The following is a 21036-nucleotide window of genomic DNA, read 5'->3' on the forward strand; positions in this document are numbered from 1 at the left end:
CCAAGGTTGGTAGTACGAATATATATGTTATACGGAACAAAAGAGTTAACCATAATGCTGCCTGCAGTAGTAGGAATTTGATTGATTTTCAAAAGTGGATTATCTGCTATTTGTGCAGTGTGTTGTTCAATCCAATATGTTACCCTGTATTGATTATGGGAGATGCTGCCTGATAGCATTAGTTTTATATTATGTGCTTAGGCATCGTAATGTAATACAGACTGGGCTGGAAAGGAAGCCGATAGGCTGATTGTTGAACAGAGCTATAGAATTTAGAAAAAGTAGCAGACAAGCACTGATTTATCAGCTAATGTATGAGGAAATGACTCAGTCGCTTCGCTTGTTTAATTAAAGCGTTCACTATTTAATTCGGTTATTATAGATTCTGATTAAAATGAGTACTGCCTTTCTATGTTTAGATGTCAATGTTATTCAGTTGTTAGTTAATGCTGAAAATTTTCATTTATTAAATTGAATACAAAAGACTATACGAATTTTAACCAATTTTAATTGAAACTGAACTAATATAATTTTTTTTATCTTAAAATTCAGTTTTTTTTAGTCTCAAAAAACTTTATCGATACTTCTGAGCTATTGTTGGACATTTCCACTGTTCCCAGCACACTTTCTTTCCTGTTCATGTTTTGTATTTGTCGTAATTTGGTACAAGTAATCAATCTTATTTGTTATTTCACAGACTGTTTGAATTGTAGTTGTTCTATGTGCTTTGCTGAATATTGTTGAAGCTAGGCCTTGCCATTGAACTGCCAAACTGGTTGACTAACAAGCGAAACATCCTCAAATCTGCTTTTATGGTGTGCAGTTGACATTTGCTCAACTGCTGTTGCCTTTAGACAGCAAGAAACAGTGGAACGGAACTTTACATATAATAATTGTATTTTGAAATATATTCATCATGGCCAGCGATCCTCAAAAGCTGGAAGAGTTGAAGCGAGAAGCTGAGCGAATTAAAAAAGAAATAATGGTAAGCTTGTCTTCCATTTACGAACTAATTTTTTCATTTTCTCAGCCTATTTAGAAACAAGTAAAATATAAAATACACATTGGTATCTGCTGTCAATTTCAAGTTTATTTGGCTCTAGGTTTGACATGTATTTAGTGATATAATGCTCTTTTCTGTTAATTTATATTGTTCCTAATCCGGTACCGACACAAAAATTTCAAAAAATCAAGTGCAAGACTAGCAAGTACATGCCATGACTAAGGGAAATAGATTACGCACTCTTAAATGTTAGCTTCTTTTTGTATTTTGTGTTATTTAGTACAACGTACTGCAGTCCATATGCTTCTAATATATTCACTGTCTTTTTCTTTTATAGGGTCAACGTAGAGCAGTACAAGACACAACTTTATCTAGGGTAAGTTAAATTATAAATGTGATGCCAATGATGAAGTAATTATCTGATAATTTAGTGTATTATATTCACATATGTAATAGAATATCTACGTGTACATAAGTTATTGTGAGTATTCAATAGGATAATGGAAAATATTGTATTTTTTGGTTTTTATCATCTTAATTTCATGTAATTATAATCAAAGACTATATCAGTTGTATATGCTATGAAACTTAAATTAATACGTTGAGCGTACTGATTTCTTTTTTCTGTGAATACGGTCGTATGACATAATGAGTCAGGTTTGAACTACTGCCAATATAAGGGATAGACAGCATAAAAATTGTCCATACTGACACACTTTGGCTGTAAAATATATTTTACTGATCAAACTACTAATATGTATAACCATAAATCCATCACCTTGAGTATCAAAAATCTGCATTTCATGAATTAACATTATTGGCAAGCAACTTTGATATTTAGTCAACTAAATTCACTGCAAAGGTCAAAAGAGTGCCACACCCTACTAGAACTATCCGAGTCTCCACATTGTGTTGTTAAATCATAAAACCGAATGGTAGTATCTTGTCTACTCGATGGCTTTTATAGGCCACTCCTTGTTGAGGACACAGTCTAATTTTTGTCGTGTGCCATTGGAGTTATTAATTATGCAACATTGTCATTGATCTTTTCTCTTCTGGTGACTGGGCTCTTTTATGTTGCTTTATTAGTATTGCTCAAGAAATCACATGAATGATTTTGCGGATGTAATTTTTGTTATGCTACGTTCCACTTGATACAACTAATAAACAGAATGTGATATTGGTACAAATGTAATCAAAGAAATTTGATTGTTATATCAACTTCTTTATGTATGGTAGCCTATATAATATATATAGTTATTTTTGATGCTAATTTTGGTGTTTTTCGAATTTGCTCCTCCTATCCTAGTTTTTGATCTTAAAAAAAAAATTTCTATTGTTCTTCAATGAAACATGCATTACACCAGCGGTTCCCAAATCATGGGTCGCGACCCACTGGTGGGTCGTGAAAAGATGTAGAAAGCTTTGATCAATTATACTGGTTATTAGGATCGGTGGCAAAGCAAATTTCGAAATAAACTGCAACTTTTCAATTTTTTTAGTCTAAAACTATCTGAAATTGAAATAAATGTCAAGTCTATTATGGAAAATAGCAAGAAACAATCTCATCTTTCTCACTAGCTTCACTGAAAATTAAATTTGAGAAATTAAATTTGTTTCCTCCAATGTTTTTATAATTTATTAAAGTTAAATGGGTCGCCCTAAGCTGTGGTAAAAATAGTGGGTCCCAACTCTAAAAAGTTTGGGAACCACTGCGTTACACAATTGATTATTCTTTATTTTTCTATTTTAATCTTAATCTTCTGTGAAACTCTATTTAATTGATAGTGAGTAGTAATAATTTAGAGACTGCTTCACCCTCCACCTCTTATACATATTATGCTACACAATAAATATCTTATGGAAATTACATTTGCATTTCAAAACCCTCGATTCTACTACAAATAGTGATTTTGTCGTAAAATTTTTTGTGGTCATGATTTAATCAAAAATTATAAAAACTATGAAGGCCATTTAACACACATTAGTTGTAAATAAGGTTTGTGTGAAAAAGTAGAATAAGAAGAAAATATTTTTTTTTTTTTTTAATTTGAGATTTCAATATGATAAACGTTTAGATGAATCTTATTTTCATCAAGCAGTTACGTTAGTTTACACTCGGATCATTATTTTTTGAATAAGAATTTACTGAATTGAATATATCAAATATGTGTTTAATTAATTGTGATATTCCGTCCTGTTTTTTTTTTCATTTTTCAAAGAGCCAACAAACCCATATTGCTGTCTTTCAGTACACGCCCGCCTTGTTTTGAACAACAAATAACAATAAATATTCGCCAATGCCCATATGTGTTGAAATATCACTGATCAATACATTGAATTCTGGTAATGTTGAGGTTGTTATAATAATTGTAGTTTCAATATTTACTTAGACCTGTAGGATGATTGTATTGTATTACTGAAATTGACACCACGCAAAGACCAACATTTTGACAGATCTTATATTATATATACCGATTACATTCTTACATTATTCAGTATTATAAAGTGATTGAATTATATTAATGATTAGTGCCTTTTCACCGAGTTTTGATTCATTTTCGATGTTCGCAGTTTTGTGCCAACTTTAAAGAGCTACATATTTGTTAATGTCAATGTATTGATCAGTTTAAATTACTTCAGTGCACTCATGCTTTGGTCATATATAAATAGATTGTTGTTATCTGGCATCTTTTCCACTAATCAACAGTGTTTTCAAACATGAACATCGGTTTATGTGGTGCTTGTTGTTTGGAAGGGTTATATTTATATTAACTACAGACAGAATGACGCTTTAAAATTCTTTATTGCTATAAATAGACATTGCAAGTAATGGATCAATATTCGGTCATAAGTATATATAACAGCTATTTATATAGATGTGTCGGGCCGGTTTCAGTCTTTTCTCCAATGTCTTGTTCCATACACAGTATAGCACATAATTATTAGGTTTTTCGTCCCAGTTTATGAGTTGCCAGAAATTAAAAAAATATATAAATAAAACATCAATAGACTCACAGAATCTATTTTTCATTTAATGCGAATAACTAAGTAAAAAAAACTCCAGTACTGTTTGGCCCGCCCTATAATACATTTAAATCTGGATGATCACATAGAAAAGGTCTGAGGAAAAACAAAAACTGTGGTAAAAAAGGTTTATGGAGATTCGAACAAATTTATTCAGTGTATAAACATTGATATCATAAACCTGAGGTCATTATTAACAATTATAAAATGATTATGTGATGGTGATTAAAACGTAATATCTAAAGTTAAATATTGTTCTTTTCGAAAATATTTTTAAAATATATCTAGTCAACAAGGTTTCATTGGTTTTCCTAATTTCCATCAGCAGTTGAATGTCTGAGCTCAAATGCCAATTTTGAATTGAATATATTTCAAATTCTTTTACTATAACAAGTATACTGATTCGCTGAAAAGGTATATTTGAATATTCAATTTCATTTAGACATCTGTATAAAGTTACCAACGATTTAAAAAATTATATCATAGTATACATAATTATACACTGTTCACAGTAATCAAATACTAGCCATACGAAGTCTGTTAATTAACATTAGACATTTACCTATCCAGTCAAACCTAATGAAAATGCAATTGTATATGGCTGTGCCATATGTGTTACGAAATTTGACTCCCGTAGGCTTGAAATATTTATCTGACAATTAACAGTGATCAATAATTTAGTCTATTACAAATGACTCTTCTCTTATTCATCCATCATGAACAATGCAGTTAAATGAAGCGCATTGGAAGCCTGTATTATATCTAGTGGATTTTATGCAGCTTGGTACATTATAAAGATTATATCCTAATCAAATCAATATGCATTTCATGTTAATCTATCACAATATAAGAAAAATTAATCATTAATATGAATCAAAATGGAACTATAATATGGGATAATGTGTTTGTTATTATATATATTCATAGACCTTATAAGCTACATGAAAATGTATCATAATTGAGTGAAAATATACATTTCTTTATTTCATGTATGTTCTTGAATTACAGGTAACACAAAATCTTGACAGTCTTGGACGCATACAACTTAGAACACGTAGGACATTGCGCGGACATCTCGCTAAAATTTATGCTATGCACTGGGGATCTGATTCCAGGTAGGCTTATTTTGACATGGCTACCAACATTTTTCCAGTTATATTTTGTTAAAATGAAGAATTTGACACATATTTCATTCAGCCTTACACTGCTTTCAATTGTTCTGTCACACCATAACAGTATAGCATTACAGTAAAAAAACGTAAGCTTGAGATCTTATCATTTTTTGTGATTTCAGGAACCTCGTTAGCGCTTCACAAGACGGCAAATTAATTGTATGGGATTCGTACACTACTAATAAGGTTCGTAATTTGAATCTGTAGTCTGTATAGTATTTTATAATTCATATATAAGGAAGGGACAGTTTGTTTTAACATTATACCTTTCATTACAGGTGCACGCCATCCCTCTGCGTTCCAGTTGGGTAATGACATGCGCTTATGCTCCATCTGGCAGTTTTGTAGCCTGTGGCGGTCTCGATAATATTTGCTCAATCTATTCTTTGAAGACGCGAGAAGGAAACGTTAAAGTGAGTCGAGAATTACCAGGCCACACAGGTAAGACTTTTTTTATTTGGTATAAAATAGAATGTATAATGTAACCATTTTAGATTATATATATTTTTATACCTTCGAAGCTCCTCACTGCTGTTCAGTTTATTTTGATAATGATAAATCCGGCTATTGTGAAATTATATATGGTGATTTCATGATCTATGCTTAATATGCTATGAATAATGGTTTTTGTTGAACAATAGTGATTTTATATTGCCGTGTATTGAAAAAGGTTATATAATAGCTTCTGCACTGAATTAAACTACTGTAAGTACCCAGGTGATCTTTACTGACTTTTCTATTAATATTATATACTCAGCATTTCGACATTTTGATTGCAGGTTATTTGTCATGCTGCAGATTTTTAGATGATACGCGTATTGTTACAAGTTCAGGAGATATGTCTTGGTAAGTCTCACAACACGCTAAGTTACATATGATTCTTTCAATAGTGAAACTGAGTCATACCTCGTACGCCTTTCAGCTATTGATAAAGAGTTCACGTCGTATTGTGCATGTGCTTAAACATCCCCATGCAAATCCTAGCATAGACATCTTGTTGACATATTGTGTAATAAGCAAATATTGTTTTGTTGCGTCGTTGAAAATAAATATCGCATATATTATAGATAATGTGTGTGGTGGTGTGCTGTAGCAGTTTCATGAAGTTGGGAATTGTGTGTGGGAGGCTCATTGTGTTTCGATATAAGGAAGTGTCGTTTATACAATATTGAAATCAGCCCACTTTGCAATGCTGAGCTAGCTATGCACTGTTTATGAGTAGCGTGTTTGTTCAACTATAAAATATTTTAATGTTGGCAGTTTCATTTTGCGAGTATTCATACTTAGCTGATTATGCTATTATGAGATATGGTTGCATGAATGTGTTGTATGCCAATTGTATTGGCAATGGTATAAATTTTTATCGACTAGTCATCTGTTATACTGCACTACTAAATAGGTGAAAAGGGTTTATAAGTATACCTAAAATTAAAAAACGAATTCACTAAGTTTCACAATAAACATCCCAAGTTATGGTTAGGATGTTTTTTCAATCAATAATTTCTGTTGATGGGCGTGGCCCATGTTTCCAAAAGGAAATTGTAACTTTTCCGGTGTGTACAAATTTATTTTAACTAAAATGGGTTAGGGTTTATGGCTTATTTTATGGAAATGATAGATCTACCTTTACATATAGTTCATGTCAGGCTAACACTTGGCAAAATTCTGGTTTTGCTGCTTAATTACTAATCTATGCTTTTTCTCCTTTCCAGTGCCCTGTGGGACATTGAAACAGGCCAACAAACAACAGCATATATAGGACACACAGGTGACGTTATGTCTCTCTCAGTTTCGGAAGATAACAACACATTCATTTCTGGTGCTTGTGATGCCAGTGCAAAGTTGTGGGACATCCGTGACGGAATGTGCTGCCAGACATTCAGCGGACACGAATCGGACATCAATGCAGTATCGGTAAGTGAAATATTTGAATACAAATCATTCTATCACCTCATGCATCTTGTGTCTATGCCACTCGTGACTATGAAAAAGATCTTTGCATAGATTGACCTGAATTTAATCACATTATAGGTCAGCTTCGCTGTTTCAATGTTAGTAGACTATTGGTGTCATATCCATTCTTTATCATTTTTTAATTCTTGTACCATGCTAACTGCTCTATTACAATGATGAACCTATATGGTGACTTTCAACCTCCTTTGGACATTGTTCCTAGCAAACTTATATAAAAATTGGTTTATCAAGTTATAATATACGACTTATTCAATAAAATATATTTTTTCAGTATTTTCCAAATCACATGGCTTTCGGCACTGGCTCGGATGACGCTACTTGCCGTCTTTTTGATATTCGTGCTGATCAAGAGCTGATAACATACCAACAAGACAACATTATATGTGGTATTACAAGTGTAGCTTTTAGCAAGAGTGGACGTCTTTTGCTAGCGGGATATGATGATTTTAACTGCAATGTTTGGGATTCAATGAGGGGAGATAGAGCAGGTGGGTGTCTGGTTATAAATTATCTCAAGCGAAATGAATAGTGTAGTACATTCAAAATTGACTATTTAATACAGCGAATGTCCCGATTCAGGAGTAATATTTTAAAATTGTCATTTTAGCACAGTAAAAGTGTGCTTGTAAACTTTCGCTAATTGTTGGTATAATAATGCAATGTTTATCAAACTTATGTATGTTCTATAATTTATAAGTATACAAGGATTTGAATATGTTGTCTATTAAACGAGACTGAATTTAGAATGTATGCTGTATTCCATTATAAGATAAATTGTTTTTGATATAATAATATTTTTTAGCATATGCATACCTGTATGTTTGTTAGTCATTGTGTGGAGTCTAATCCATTATCATTTCTCCATCATTTCAGGTGTTTTAGCAGGACATGATAACAGAGTAAGTTGCCTCGGTATAACCAGTGATGGCATGGCCGTTGCGACCGGTTCCTGGGATTCTTTCCTGAAAGTGTGGAACTAAGTAGCGAGGATGTCCTGCACTTGCCGTCATCCGGGAGACCTGTCAAACGGGAGGACTAAACATTAAGACACACAGACATCACACAATAGACTCTTGTTTAAGTTGACTCCAGCAAATATGTACATATAGAGTATATACATAATGTGTAAATGTGTCTGTTGGTATGTGCGATTGTAGTATGTGCATTTCATCTGCATATTCGCACAGTCATACAAACCAAGCACACACATGTATTCGTTGTGTATGTATTATATATGAATGTAGAAAGCTCAACGATACTTCATTGGCAACGAAGATAGACATTCGTCCATAACGTGACTATCTACAATTTACCTTACCAGTTTGAGCAATAATATATTCTGTAGCAGCGATTACGGCCAACGCAAGCATTCAGGAGAACCTTCAAAAGTTTTAATCTCATATTAGACTAATCATAAAGAAGTACATTGAAGTTGTAACCTGATGCTGTGGGATAACTGGTATCATATTGATGTACATTTGTGCACATGGCTTGTCTTTGATGTCCTGACATAGAAATGTATTATTAGAGTTTATCTAAAAGTTAATCTGATCAATAGTCACTCCTGCGTTTTTACGGCTTAAATATTTGTGGGCTTGTTTGAAACTGTTAAAAGTGGACATCTTCACATCCTGTGTTACAAAAAATGCCAACATAGGATTGTATGCAATTTTTTGTGGATTTTTGTCGCACATGGAAAGGCGAGTCTCCTGATGCAGCAATGTGCGTCGCCTGGCATTTGCAGTATTGTTCTTTCATGAACAAAAGTGTGCGCATGGAACTGGCTTGCATGGAAAGTGGAGAATTGCTTTTAGTATTTAATATGAATTGACCTTTTTAGTGACGTATTATTATTATTCTTGTTAAAATTATTCTTATTATTGCCGTTGTTTCCATGTCGTCTCGAGGCTGTTTTCACCCTCGCCTATAAACTGGAATCTTATCGTTGTGACCACAGAAGATATCCCCATGTCGTGTGCTCTGTATTGAATGTCTTTGATTTGGGATGCTAATTTTTTAAACATTTGGCAAATAACAGAAATACTAATTTTTTTTATTTTACTTCCGAAAGAATGCCCATTTTCCTTATAGATCCCTGCCCGGTACTTAAATTCCTTTTTCTTCCGTTCCTTCCCTTGTCGATGTTATTCTCAAATCAACTAAGCGTGTTTTCAGTTATATGTTGTTGTACTGGTCTGCCGTATTCGGCATTTATAACTTGCTGCTTTTATCACCTTCATAGAGCCTAATAGCGCCAGCAGGTGATAATATAAATGAAAGATTGGGCCATACCTCAAATCATTACTGTTAATGGAAAACGATATGGGTTACTTACATAACGGATGTATCCTAATGTAGATCTCATAACATGAGTGCAATACTCTCATCAACTTTCTTATAAAACCAGCTCATTATCGTGTATTATGGATAAACAAATTTAAATTTCAGACTTGTTAAGACGTTTTGAATATACCCAGTTTTAACTAGTCATTTTTGATAATGATCTGTGAAATCGTTTAGACCCCTTTTCCTCACTTTCTGCGTTCACTTCACCTTATTTAGGTGGAGTTTTAGAGGCAGTAAAGCATTTTATATTTATCAATAGTTTAAAATAATGAATTCTGATGGCATGTTTATTGCCATCATGTGACTAACTTTTCTTTGATTTGTGTAATCGGAAAGAGACACCTTGTAGTCTTACCTTTGTGCATTTTTTTACTTCTTACATACGTTGTCGTTGTTTGCTCGTCATTATATTCTCTTTTTCAGATGACGGTCCATTTTTTATTTTAATTCATTATCCGCTGAATTTTTGATCATTAGTTCTCTTGTATGTCTCAAGCTCACCACTTATTTGGGCATCATTTAATTGAAACACCACTCTTGTAGACGACTTGCGAACTTGGTCGCGGCGGTTTATTTGCGTCCACTTTTATTTATAATGCTTTTGTTATTCGATCATGGAATTCTTGTGCCGCATTATTCGCAGTCAATGTCATTTATCATGCTTCACAAGATATCACCACTCCCTCAAATGACGAAAAATTTGCCCGATACAAATGACGCATAAACGCGATGGCTTTACTTCTTGCCATTTTGCTATCCGACATCAAGCCGGGCGTAGATTAAATACGATTAAAATTTTGCTGTGCGAACGTGCCTACGTGCGTCACATGATCTCGTCAGAGGGTTTTTTCCAACGCCCGAATGAACGGCGATAGCAACTCATTATCGCTTGAAACATTCTCATAGCTTGGTAATGAGTATTGCTTCCTGCTTTATTAAAGAGGCCGTATGCTGCGAGATCCACCTAGCAAAATATCTCGCCCTGGTTGGGTTATTTGTGCTTCAACTATTCAATTACCCATATTAATTGTCTCGCAATAATGCGAGCGTAAACCCATCCCATACTCTTCAAGATTCGCCATCAATGAAGTTTGAATACTCGGGCACATTTCCGAAAAACTTTTCGTTATCCAGTTTTTTACAGTGGTGAATGGTTATTGTATTTTAAATGTGCAACTGTCTAATAAAATGAAGATGAAATCTAATACCTGTTTTGTTTTAATTTGTTTGTAAATTTGTAAGGTCAATTCCTGATAGCACTCGTGACTTGACCAGCCCGAACATACTATTATGGGACTAGGCCGGAGTGCGTCGGTCTGGGTCACGTGCGTTCGCAATATTGGTAGCAATCGGTCTCGGCAAGTGAACAATATTTTCGTTTGTGGCCTGTAATTCTTTAGACCCCAAATTATGATTGAAAGTAAATTTCAAAACTGGAAGTACAGAAATTAGTTGTTCTGCCGTCGGTTTAAAGTTTTGACCGATTTAATTCGATACCTAACTTTTACCAACATGCCTAATTTATTCTGTATTGTAGTAGTGTCTACAGAACTTTCATCTTTTAATTTACAAAAACAAAAAAATAATGATTCTAGTTCGTATTGAGTATGTTGTACTCTGGAACTGCACTCACACTCAACACTCAAGAACTGCAAACAATGAAATAACGTTGGTGCTGGAAGGTTAGCTTTCCAAAATCGGCTTCGACCAGTCGCTTTTATATCTCCCAGCCTGTAGCTGTAACTAAAGCGTCCGATTGCATTCGCGCTATTTCTTTTAAAAAAAGAGTATGTATAAAACATGATTCTTTGTTGTGAAAGGTGGTACATTTTAGAACTGTTGTTTGGTGTCGATTTATTGTGCTTTGATGTAAGATACATCCGTTTATTAGTGTATAAGCTATGAAGTGGTCTTCCTGTTTCCTTTGTAAATATGGTTGCGTGTTATAGCCACGCGATATGTATTCAAAATAACCCGTTCACTATACATTTTTAGACTCTGTCCGTCATGTATTATATTGTAAAGCAGGGGGCCCCAAAACGCGGCCCGGTCAGGTATTTTTTTGCCACCCGCGTCATTGTTGGGGTTTTTCCACAAAAAATTAAAATAGTACGATGTCAACTATTGGTAAGTTTTATCGTATCATTTATCATCAAGAGTCCGGTCCGACAAACTGTAAAAAGTAAGGCAAAAATGTCCCCCTGTTATTTCACTTTACCGCGTTCATGTTTTAGTCTGTTGTTATAATTCAATTATAAATACAATAATTTCATTTCGCATGTTCATTGTGACGAAATAAACAAGTTCCGGTCAGTCCATCGTGTCCGAAGAAAGGCTTGCAAAGCTAATTGCACATTCACGTTGCATACCTGCGATGTTTGGCAGCTGTTATATTATGCGAGCAGTTTTCTCAACTATGAAAATTAGCAAGTCAGCCCTCCGCACACGACTTACGGACGAGCATTTGCATGCTGTCTTAAGACTAGCAAACCAACGTAAAATAAGGCCAAACATCGAAACCAAATATGCAGCACAAGTAAATGAATATGTTTCATGTCTCGTTTGCTGTTATATTCAAGGATAATTTCAACATAATACATTCAGATACCTAATTTTGTTTGGTATGCGGCCCGACTGGTCAATAAATTTCAAAAAGTCGCCCGCGACATGTTTTGAGTTGAAGACCCCTTTGTAAAGCATCCGACAAGACAACCAATTCCTGCATCACAAATAGGTAAACCGGGGAAGTAGAATGGAGTGATCATCATGGGGAAAAAGCCTACTTCGTATGTTTGAAATCGTTAACTCCAGTTGCCAGACATTTTTCACGGCGGTGTGACGCAACGTGCTGAGCGTTAGGAATACGCTCGCCACCGCACATGATAACCTTGCGTGAGTTGCCGGGATAATTAAGTGCGTGAGGATTGCCTGACGCGTCGCCGTCATAAGGTGGTTCACGTAACGGCAGGTGGGTCCATAAAATCCGTGCATTGCAAAGCAAGTAACCGACTTATTAATCGCACGCCCGACATGGACCGATGGCCGGGACTGGAAATCATGGACTGGTTCGCCATATTATTGATCTCTCTCATCGACTTCCCTCTCACCCGCGATGAATAAATATATTGAACCAGTTGCCTCATCCCATCCGCTAACAACGAGCCATTGTCGATATGGAGGAACGGCCTTACAGGATTTGATTGCATAAGTTAATTAATGAGATGGATGAAATAATGGTTGACCCACTAACATGTGTAACTCGGAGCTTTACCATCGGTTCTTACGCTTCGCGGCCACAAGGGTAGTTCTTTCATTAGCATCTTCGCCAAACATCAAAAATCGTCGTTTCTCATAATAAATAGCAAGGCATGACTAAATATCCAATTACCGTATTTCCCGGCGAATAAGTCTACCCGGTAAATAAGACGAGGCCCGTTTTTAAGTCTGAAAAAATGGGTTTTTGCATATAACCTGCCAATAAGTCGGGGTAGTAAAATCGCATCAACATCGGAATCTCCAATTGCCACGCAATACCCTTTGAGCGGTCGCCGCGTTTGCGCATTGGTTAAAATAGCCTATAATGACGTTTTCTTGTAGCATAATATCCAATCCATAATAACTACGGGAATTCAAACTGTCTTTAAATTTTAATCTAATTGTGTTCAACTTGCTATTGCGTCCACCATAAAAAAAACATTACCTAATACATAATAGGCGACACCAAAAAAATGAAAATTATCATACTCGCTTAATAAGACGCCAAATATCTGAAGTCCAACAAATCAAAACTGGTGACCGTCCTGAACAGCACGCTCACGTGTGCAGTGTTAGCGTTAATCAGAATCTGTCATTAGAGAGGTCCACTATCATAATACAATTAATTCGCGTCGTTAGCAGTGATGCAACGAAAGAGTGCGAATATCAAGCAACAGGCCAGGCGCTAAGGCAGTTTGAATCTCAGTGAATACAGCCGAGTCCCAAGAAAGATAAGCAAGTGCGAAGCGCACACACAGGAAGGGATGCCTTGAATAACCAAAGCTGGTTATCGATCAGCGATTTTCTGATGGTACTCACTGCCCCCGACTACAATTTGAAATGATCCTACAGTCCTAAATGTTGTAAAATCGCATAGCTCTGGTCAAACTGTGTTCTGTGACCGTTTGAAACCGTTTTGATTACTGTAATTAAATATAAAAAGACAGAATTTTTGACATAAAAAAAATAAGTGACTTGCTTTTTGTTAATACATGAGTTCAATCGTATACGTGTTGTTTAGTTTAATGATTAATACAAACATTTCGCTCTTACTTGACCTTTAATTTAGTTGTTTTCATGTATAACGACATCTATATTCTGTTTAACCCCTGAAATATTTTTTAAGTTAGGGATAAGGGGCAGCATTATCAGAAACTCGCCCCGGGCAGCAGAAAAGTTTGGCACGCCCCTGCCTGCGTGTGAGAGCTCAGGAAGGAATGCGATTAGGAAAATAATGTCAGAAGAGAGTGAAAAAGTTCCAATACTGAATGATACCTGAGAAAAATTAAATTGTATACGGCAAAAATGAGGAGAAGAATGTGTACATTCTTGTGTACAGCATGTAGTAATATTGAGAAGAAGCAGCATGTATAGCTATCGAAGAAAGAACGTTAGTCGCCCAGCGTGAAAATAGCGTAAGTTCCAAAACCAGACGTGGTGAGCATCGAAACAGGCCCACCAGACAGACATTGATGAAGGAGAGCCAGGGTAAGTTTGGGACGAGAAAAGCAAAAAAAGGCAGAGAACAATAAATATCAGATAGGTAGAGCGTCGAAATAAAGTACAGTCAGTTTTGGCGGATCGTGAAATGGCAGAAGGTAGCATTGGAGCAGAAAATCTCCGTTAGTCAAATGTGGCCAAGCGGGCGAGAGATATCAGAGAAGTGTGGAAGGGCAAAAAATTGAACAGATAATTATTCGGGCACCAAGTAAGATGTTTATAACAAGGACTACAAAATCCAGTAAAAATCGTTCAAAGGGGTTTAACACACATTCTTCAAAATGTTATAGAAAAAAGTCATCTTATTCAAAATCGGGTCGATATAAACGCCCAATTGTAAATCAGAAACCGAAGACGACAAACTGAAGTAAATTTAATATTTCTCTACATAGATTTCGAGAATTATAATAGGTTTTGTGTATAATTAATTTCTGGTTATTTTCGAACGCAAGTCCACGAACACAAAATTTCAACTACCGGTAGGTAGCTCCAGACGCCCTTGTTTCACAGACAAATATTGTGTTTTGTTTCCTATGGCTGGATATCAGGACAATCGTGGAATCGAAGAAGTGTGCCGCAGTGAGACATTTATCTGGGCTATGCGATGTTAAATTTACTAAGGTACAACTTTACTTGGTATATTCGCAATTTTTGCGTTTACTACAGAAAAAAGTTAAGAAATATCGATTCGAAATTTTCTTCCGATGCTAGAAAGTATCCAAAGTTATACGATTTGCCGGCAGTTTGAAGCGAAATTGCTCGCCTGTCACTGTCTTACTTCGTTGCCACATTCATAGTCTAATATGCAATTTATTTCATTCATCTGCTTGAACTCTATAAACTTTGACGAATTAGGCTCGCAGACACGACTTACCACAGTCACATCACAGAGTCCGCTGAACAACACACTACAAAGAGTGGCAGCGATCACGCTTGACTGAAAAAAAAAGTATTTCGATGAATTAATGAAATGGCAGCAAATTGTTATCACCAGTGGACTGAACCATGCAAGACATGCTTATTAAATTTTTTTTAAATTTTTTAATTAATTTGCACCATTTCTTTATTGGACACGAAATGTGCATCTGGATCGTTTTTCTGAATGGTTGTTACTATTCCTTTTTGTTGAGGAATTGATCGCTTCGCAAGAATGATTCAATTAATTGTAAATTTTTAGTAGTTAATGACGAAAGAAGTAGCAGGAAAGCTAATTCTTTTATTTAATTTTTCTAAATTGAATCCTAGTCCTCTCGCCCAAAATTTTTCTGTTTTATGTTTTTTTAACAAGAAATGATTTTCTGCCGGGAATGGGACAAGCGAACTCACTCATTAGCGGTTTAAGCGTAAATATATACTACTGTTTAAGGCTAATTGTAGATCAGTAATTTTTATTGCCTTTCTGATTTATTTTGTCTCATTTTTTATTGCGGTTAAATCTTGTGTGTGTGTGATATGATATCTGGAACAGAACTAATTCATATACATGCGATCAACAGGGGTATAGATTAGGGTTGCCATACCTTCCGGAAATTTCCGGACATGTCCGGAATTTAGGGTTAAATTTTGCGTCCGGGATGAACTTGAAAAAATGCTCAAATGTCCGGAATTTTACTGCATCTGCAATTGTACTGTGCACACTGCTAATACAGAACATTGCTATTTCGTACCGTGCGCATATTTTTTACTACGAGGTTGTATGGAATTATGATGTAACAGAGCGTTTACCTTATCAATGATGATTACCACTTATGAACTTTCTGAAACTTTTTTCTACAATTATTCAATACAGTATTTTGACTGAAGGAAAGGTGGTTTGCAATCAAAATTGATTCAGTTTACAAACAAGGCAAACGAGACACAATTGCCACTTATGTAAAAGACACCTTAGAAAAAATGATGCTTTTGAAAAAATGTGTGACATTTACAGGAGACAACTGCAATACTATGTTTGGAGAACTTCGGCGTAATGAACAAGGAAACAATGTGTTTGCAAAGTTAAAGAAAATGTTGAACCCGTCATTGATTGGGGTTGGCTGCTCAGCACACGCTTTAAACAATTGTATCCATCATGGGGCTGGAAGAATGAACATTGATATTGAAAATAATATTAATATTGAAGATATATTAATATTTTTCTATTTACACAGTTAGAACTGAACAACTGAAAGAATACTGTAAATTTGCAAATTGTCAATATAGAAGAGACTTCTCTCTCATAGCAAGACTCGCTGTCCTCCTTGTTTCCTAGAATTTCAAGATTGTTAGAATTGTTTTCACTCACCCCTGAAGTTCTACTTTTTGTCACAAGAACATCCACCAATAGTTATTAAACGGTTCTTTGAAAATGAAATGAGCGAGTTATACCCTTGTCATATGCACTCACTATAATGTCCGTGTTTCATAGATGTGTTCAAGTGGTTGAGAGAGAAAACAATTCCGATGCAGAAGTGCTAGAAAATTTGGAGCTGGTTCATAAATGGCTTGTGAAAAGGAAGAATTAAAACTTTATGTTATAATTCCGCACGAAAAACTAAAATCTGGTACATGACTTTGTGAATATACCGGTAACTGATTTTTGAATAGCGTCATAGAACCATAGCAAGAGACGCTGCAGTTCGTTCGTGGTAGGAGCTGCCACGAAGTGGTAAGAACTGCGACTCTTAGCATCAGTATCGTACAACGTTTGCAGCCTTAGCATTTCGGTAGCGCATATATATAGTCTCTGTCATGCACTGTCCGGAATTTTGCATTTTCAAATATTGTAACCCTAGTACAGATAATATGGCGTATTTGCTAATGATCATGCTTTAAGAAAAGGACGACGTTTTTTTTTATCTATCTTTGATGGGTTGAACTGCAAATATATGAAACATCTTATTGCAATTTTTGTGAAAAACCTTTCAAATAGGTATCCTCGTCAACTATTTAATTAATTCTTTTCATATCCAAGGATGTTAGAGAGTTTCCATGTCAATATATATTGTTTTAATCAGCTCTATATGGTCTATTCTATATTAACAACAACGAAATTTTAATTGCATCCAACAATGTTCAATCGTTTATTATAATTCATTTCGAGATCTCTAAGTAGGCTATACGCTATAGCAAGGTTCTTCAAACCGGAGGTCGAGAAAGGGCCCAATAGAGATCGCGGAAAATTTGGAACCAGTACTAGACCCACCATCACCGAAATAGAGCCAAGATTCGAGCTTTTGTGCGAGAATATACAATCAATCGGTTTGGGGTTATGTCTCATCTGAAATGAAAAATCCCTCTCTATCTTTTTTTTTCTAAGAAAATGAAAAAGTTCATGCTAAAAAAATATTTAGCATAATTGCCTTCACATATCGATTGAAAAAATAAATAATAAGTAAAACACGTTTTATTTATCTGTAGTGCATTATATTTTCAACTCCTGATTGTATATCAGCGTAGTTTAATTTTATCAGATTTAGCTTATATCATTAATATTCGTCTTACATTACTATTGGTGTAATATAGTTTCATGATTGAATCTGTGAAACTCTTATTTCCATACTGTTTATCCTTTTTCTATGGACCTTTCCCCGACCTTTAACCCCCGAAAATTCTTCCTATACTTTACCATTGCAAAATTTTCGGGGCTATTTTAAGAGTGCTTTTGCAAGTTGGCGTCTGTAAAATGGGGTATATGTTTCAAACCATCATTATGATTCATTGCATACAACAATCTGTTTTTTAAAGGTACCGGTAAAGAATTTCAGGCTAGTCTATCACAGCTATTTCTACACTAATTTTTATTACTGCAATTAAATTAAAACTCCTAGGAAGACAGAGTGATCATTGAATTATCTGATTTATATTTAAGTTTTCAAAACACAACTGAACACTAACGAATAGAGTTCAAAAACGCGAAAACGAGGTAATGTTTACAACCACGCTTGAAAATCTGTCTGAGAGAAAAAAGTGTCTGAGCGGATGCGAAAAGGGGGCATTGTTACGTCACTTTTTGCATTTTTCTGATTGGCCAATGTCACGAAGTAAACAAAGAAGTCGATGCTCGGGGTCCATACCGAGCCAGGTTCTGTGGAAGTGATCAGTACTGTACTAGATCATAGTGTAGCATAATTTATAATTTGACTTTCTGAACTCGACAATAAACCTGATTATAAAGTGCCGAATTGTAGAAGGGAAAAGATTATTTGCCGACTCATTTTCTGTCTTTTTATATTTTCACAATCCATTATGAAAGTTTGATCACAGTGTAAACAAAATGGTCAGGACCTGCAAAGGTCATGCATACTGACCTACACAATTCAATGTTTAAATTTGTTTACTGCACTGTATTTCGATATTAATCTGAAATAGGTCTTTTCTTTTCACAATGTTTTATGGAAATGAATCTCTTTCTCTGTTTCGTGCTTGCAGCTGATGTTCCTAAATCCTAATATCTATTTTTTGTGTATATTTATCTTTATTTTCATTATGTTTTATGTTTCTAAAATAAACTTTACGTTCGGTAGTAGCTGATAATAATCTAAATTCTGCGATCAGCTAACGTTAACCCGTAAATATATACTACTACGTTAACCCAATGAAACATGTTTCATGTCATTGGTTGACCGTAAATGTTGGTGTTTACGGCAGATTTTCCGGTGCGAAGTTTAGTATAGTGTCTCTTACATCTGTCAGTGATTAGCCAATGGGATGTGTTCTCGCATAAGCGCCGCCAAGCTCGTTTCTACGTTGTCAGGTCATTCCTTCCACTCCCTGCTACGCTATGCTGCGGCGTTTGTACTTTCAGCGCAGTATTAGGTTTACGGCGCCGGGTGTGGCGTGTAGGTTGTGGGGTACTTGGAAATATCCTGTATAAGCATAAAATGAAACGATATCATTTGTTGAATATTAAGAAACCGCAATCTAATGGTGTGGTAACATGATGTTTACACTGATGCAGGTACAATGAAGCGACAGATTCCAGGATTCTGAGATTGGCATTACTGCACGTATACTCGATATACGGTACTTTACCGTAACTTATGCTTTGGCATTACGGAGAGCCTCGATAATTACTGTAATTGCAGTTTTGTTAGAGTTATTGTAGATTCGGTAGTGTCAATCAGCAATCAACTCATGCAGTCATGTGTCAAATTCTTAAATTGAATCACAGAATCAAAAAACAACTTTTTAATCATGAAAAACATTTGGTTTAAAATTTCAGTTTTGTCATGTAATGACTCTTTCTTTTTTACATATAACAGTACATATAAGTACAATCTGACAATTATTATCCTGAGATCTCTGTTAATGTTATATCAATATGTGAATGAAATTGAGTGAATTAAAAGTAGTCAAAATCATGCCATGGATAAAACCTTGAATGTGTTGGAACTCATGACCCCTATTACAGTATTAATAAAACCTGATATTCCACTTGATATCAACCTATCCACTGTCTTTTAATGAGTCTGTGAGTGCACATATTTTTGTAGCTCATTCTGTGTTAAGTTCTGTTCCTTTTTGTCTCCAGAAGCCAGTATTGCGGCCTGCGGGGGCAACGTGTAGTTTCGTACCTAATGTACTTCTAGTAGGCGTAGCATAACAATTTTTTGATATGTCAATCCTAACCCCTATCTGACTACGCCATCCAAAAATTACGTCACTACGACATCACAATCACGTCATAGAGCTCGCCAAATATACGTACGACCGCCCGAAATGGCATCGGCGCCGACGAGAAAGAACTGACTAACATCATTGATCTCATTCTCCTATTGGGATCGCAGCGACGAGAAAACGAGAGAAATAGCTGTTCGATTTCGGGTACTCTTCTGCGCGTCTTGGATGGCAGTTCATATAGTTTGAAGGACTCAATTACATCACTGTGACGTAATTATTGGATGGCATAGTCGGGTGGGGGTATGATTAACGCATAAAAGAATTGTTATGCTACGCCCACTAGAAGTTAGGTACAAAACTACATGAGACAATATTGCGGTAGGCTTATTAGATTACTTTATCAATTCCAGTTCTCATGTTGGGGTAACACAGTCAGGTTATTCCTGCAGTTAATGTACAAACTTTTCTGTTTTTGATGAGATGGGGAAGTTTCTTGACATTCAGATGTGGGCTATTTTAATGTAAATTTGCATGAATGTTGAAATTTGTAGAGTCTTTCCTAATACCAGAATACTGTAATACAGTAATAGGTGATGTTAGTTTTGTAGTTAATGATTGTGAATTGTTTTTGATGTACTGCAGTACTGAGAGCTAAGTGTATATTTATTAGCCATGACATTATCGGTTGCTATGGTACTATACATCTCCGGCCAATTCCAATCCTGCTATATAAAATGTGGCCTGATACTGTATACCAAGGCCATTTATGGATTTGTGCATGATCATGGATTCAGAAGAGTTCCAACAGGGCTTATATTCGTAGGCTGGAACATGTCATTGCCTCATGGAATTGTGAGAGAAGCACTGTTTTGATTAATTGATGTATTTTTTCGTGAATCTCTGGTGGTCATAGGACAAACATCTTGACATGTGGCAGAACATAAGCCTAACTTAGCATCACAAGGCTGTAAGGGCACCATAGTTTTTTTCAGGTTGAGTGTGGATTCAGGAGTTGATTTCTCTTCAATAAAAAGATTCGACTTTCAATAAAGCTGTTTTATTAACAACAGACTGGGCCCATGTGACATAGCTTTTGAGATAATGGGATCGACCTTACTTTTATTAAAAATAAATTAAAATATTTCATATGAAAATGGGAGG

The 21036-nt window shown here is 35.3% G+C and overlaps 1 protein-coding gene across 1 annotated transcript; it reads left to right on the forward strand.

Annotated features, from left to right (window-relative positions):
- Positions 1–679: 679 nt before the first annotated feature.
- Positions 680–10727, forward strand: LOC120328938 (guanine nucleotide-binding protein subunit beta-1-like). Its single transcript, XM_039395526.2, has 9 exons — positions 680–985; positions 1341–1379; positions 5039–5145; positions 5325–5388; positions 5481–5643; positions 5982–6048; positions 6915–7116; positions 7448–7664; positions 8050–10727. Exons 1-9 carry the CDS (start codon positions 917–919, stop codon positions 8154–8156), a joined length of 1035 nt encoding a protein of 344 aa, XP_039251460.1. The 5' UTR covers positions 680–916; the 3' UTR covers positions 8157–10727.
- The last annotated feature ends 10309 nt before the right edge of the window (positions 10728–21036 follow it).

This window comes from Styela clava, chromosome 7 (assembly GCF_964204865.1).
Source record: "Styela clava chromosome 7, kaStyClav1.hap1.2, whole genome shotgun sequence".
Lineage (NCBI taxonomy): Eukaryota > Metazoa > Chordata > Ascidiacea > Stolidobranchia > Styelidae > Styela > Styela clava.

Coding starts and splice junctions, on each gene's coding strand:
- LOC120328938 (XM_039395526.2), top strand. CDS start 917: ATGGCCAGCGATCCTCAAAAGCTGGAAGAGTTGAAGCGAGAAGCTGAG. Junction 1,380..5,038: donor AAGACACAACTTTATCTAGG/GTAAGTTAAATT, acceptor CTTGAATTACAG/GTAACACAAAATCTTGACAG. Junction 7,665..8,049: donor AATGAGGGGAGATAGAGCAG/GTGGGTGTCTGG, acceptor CCATCATTTCAG/GTGTTTTAGCAGGACATGAT.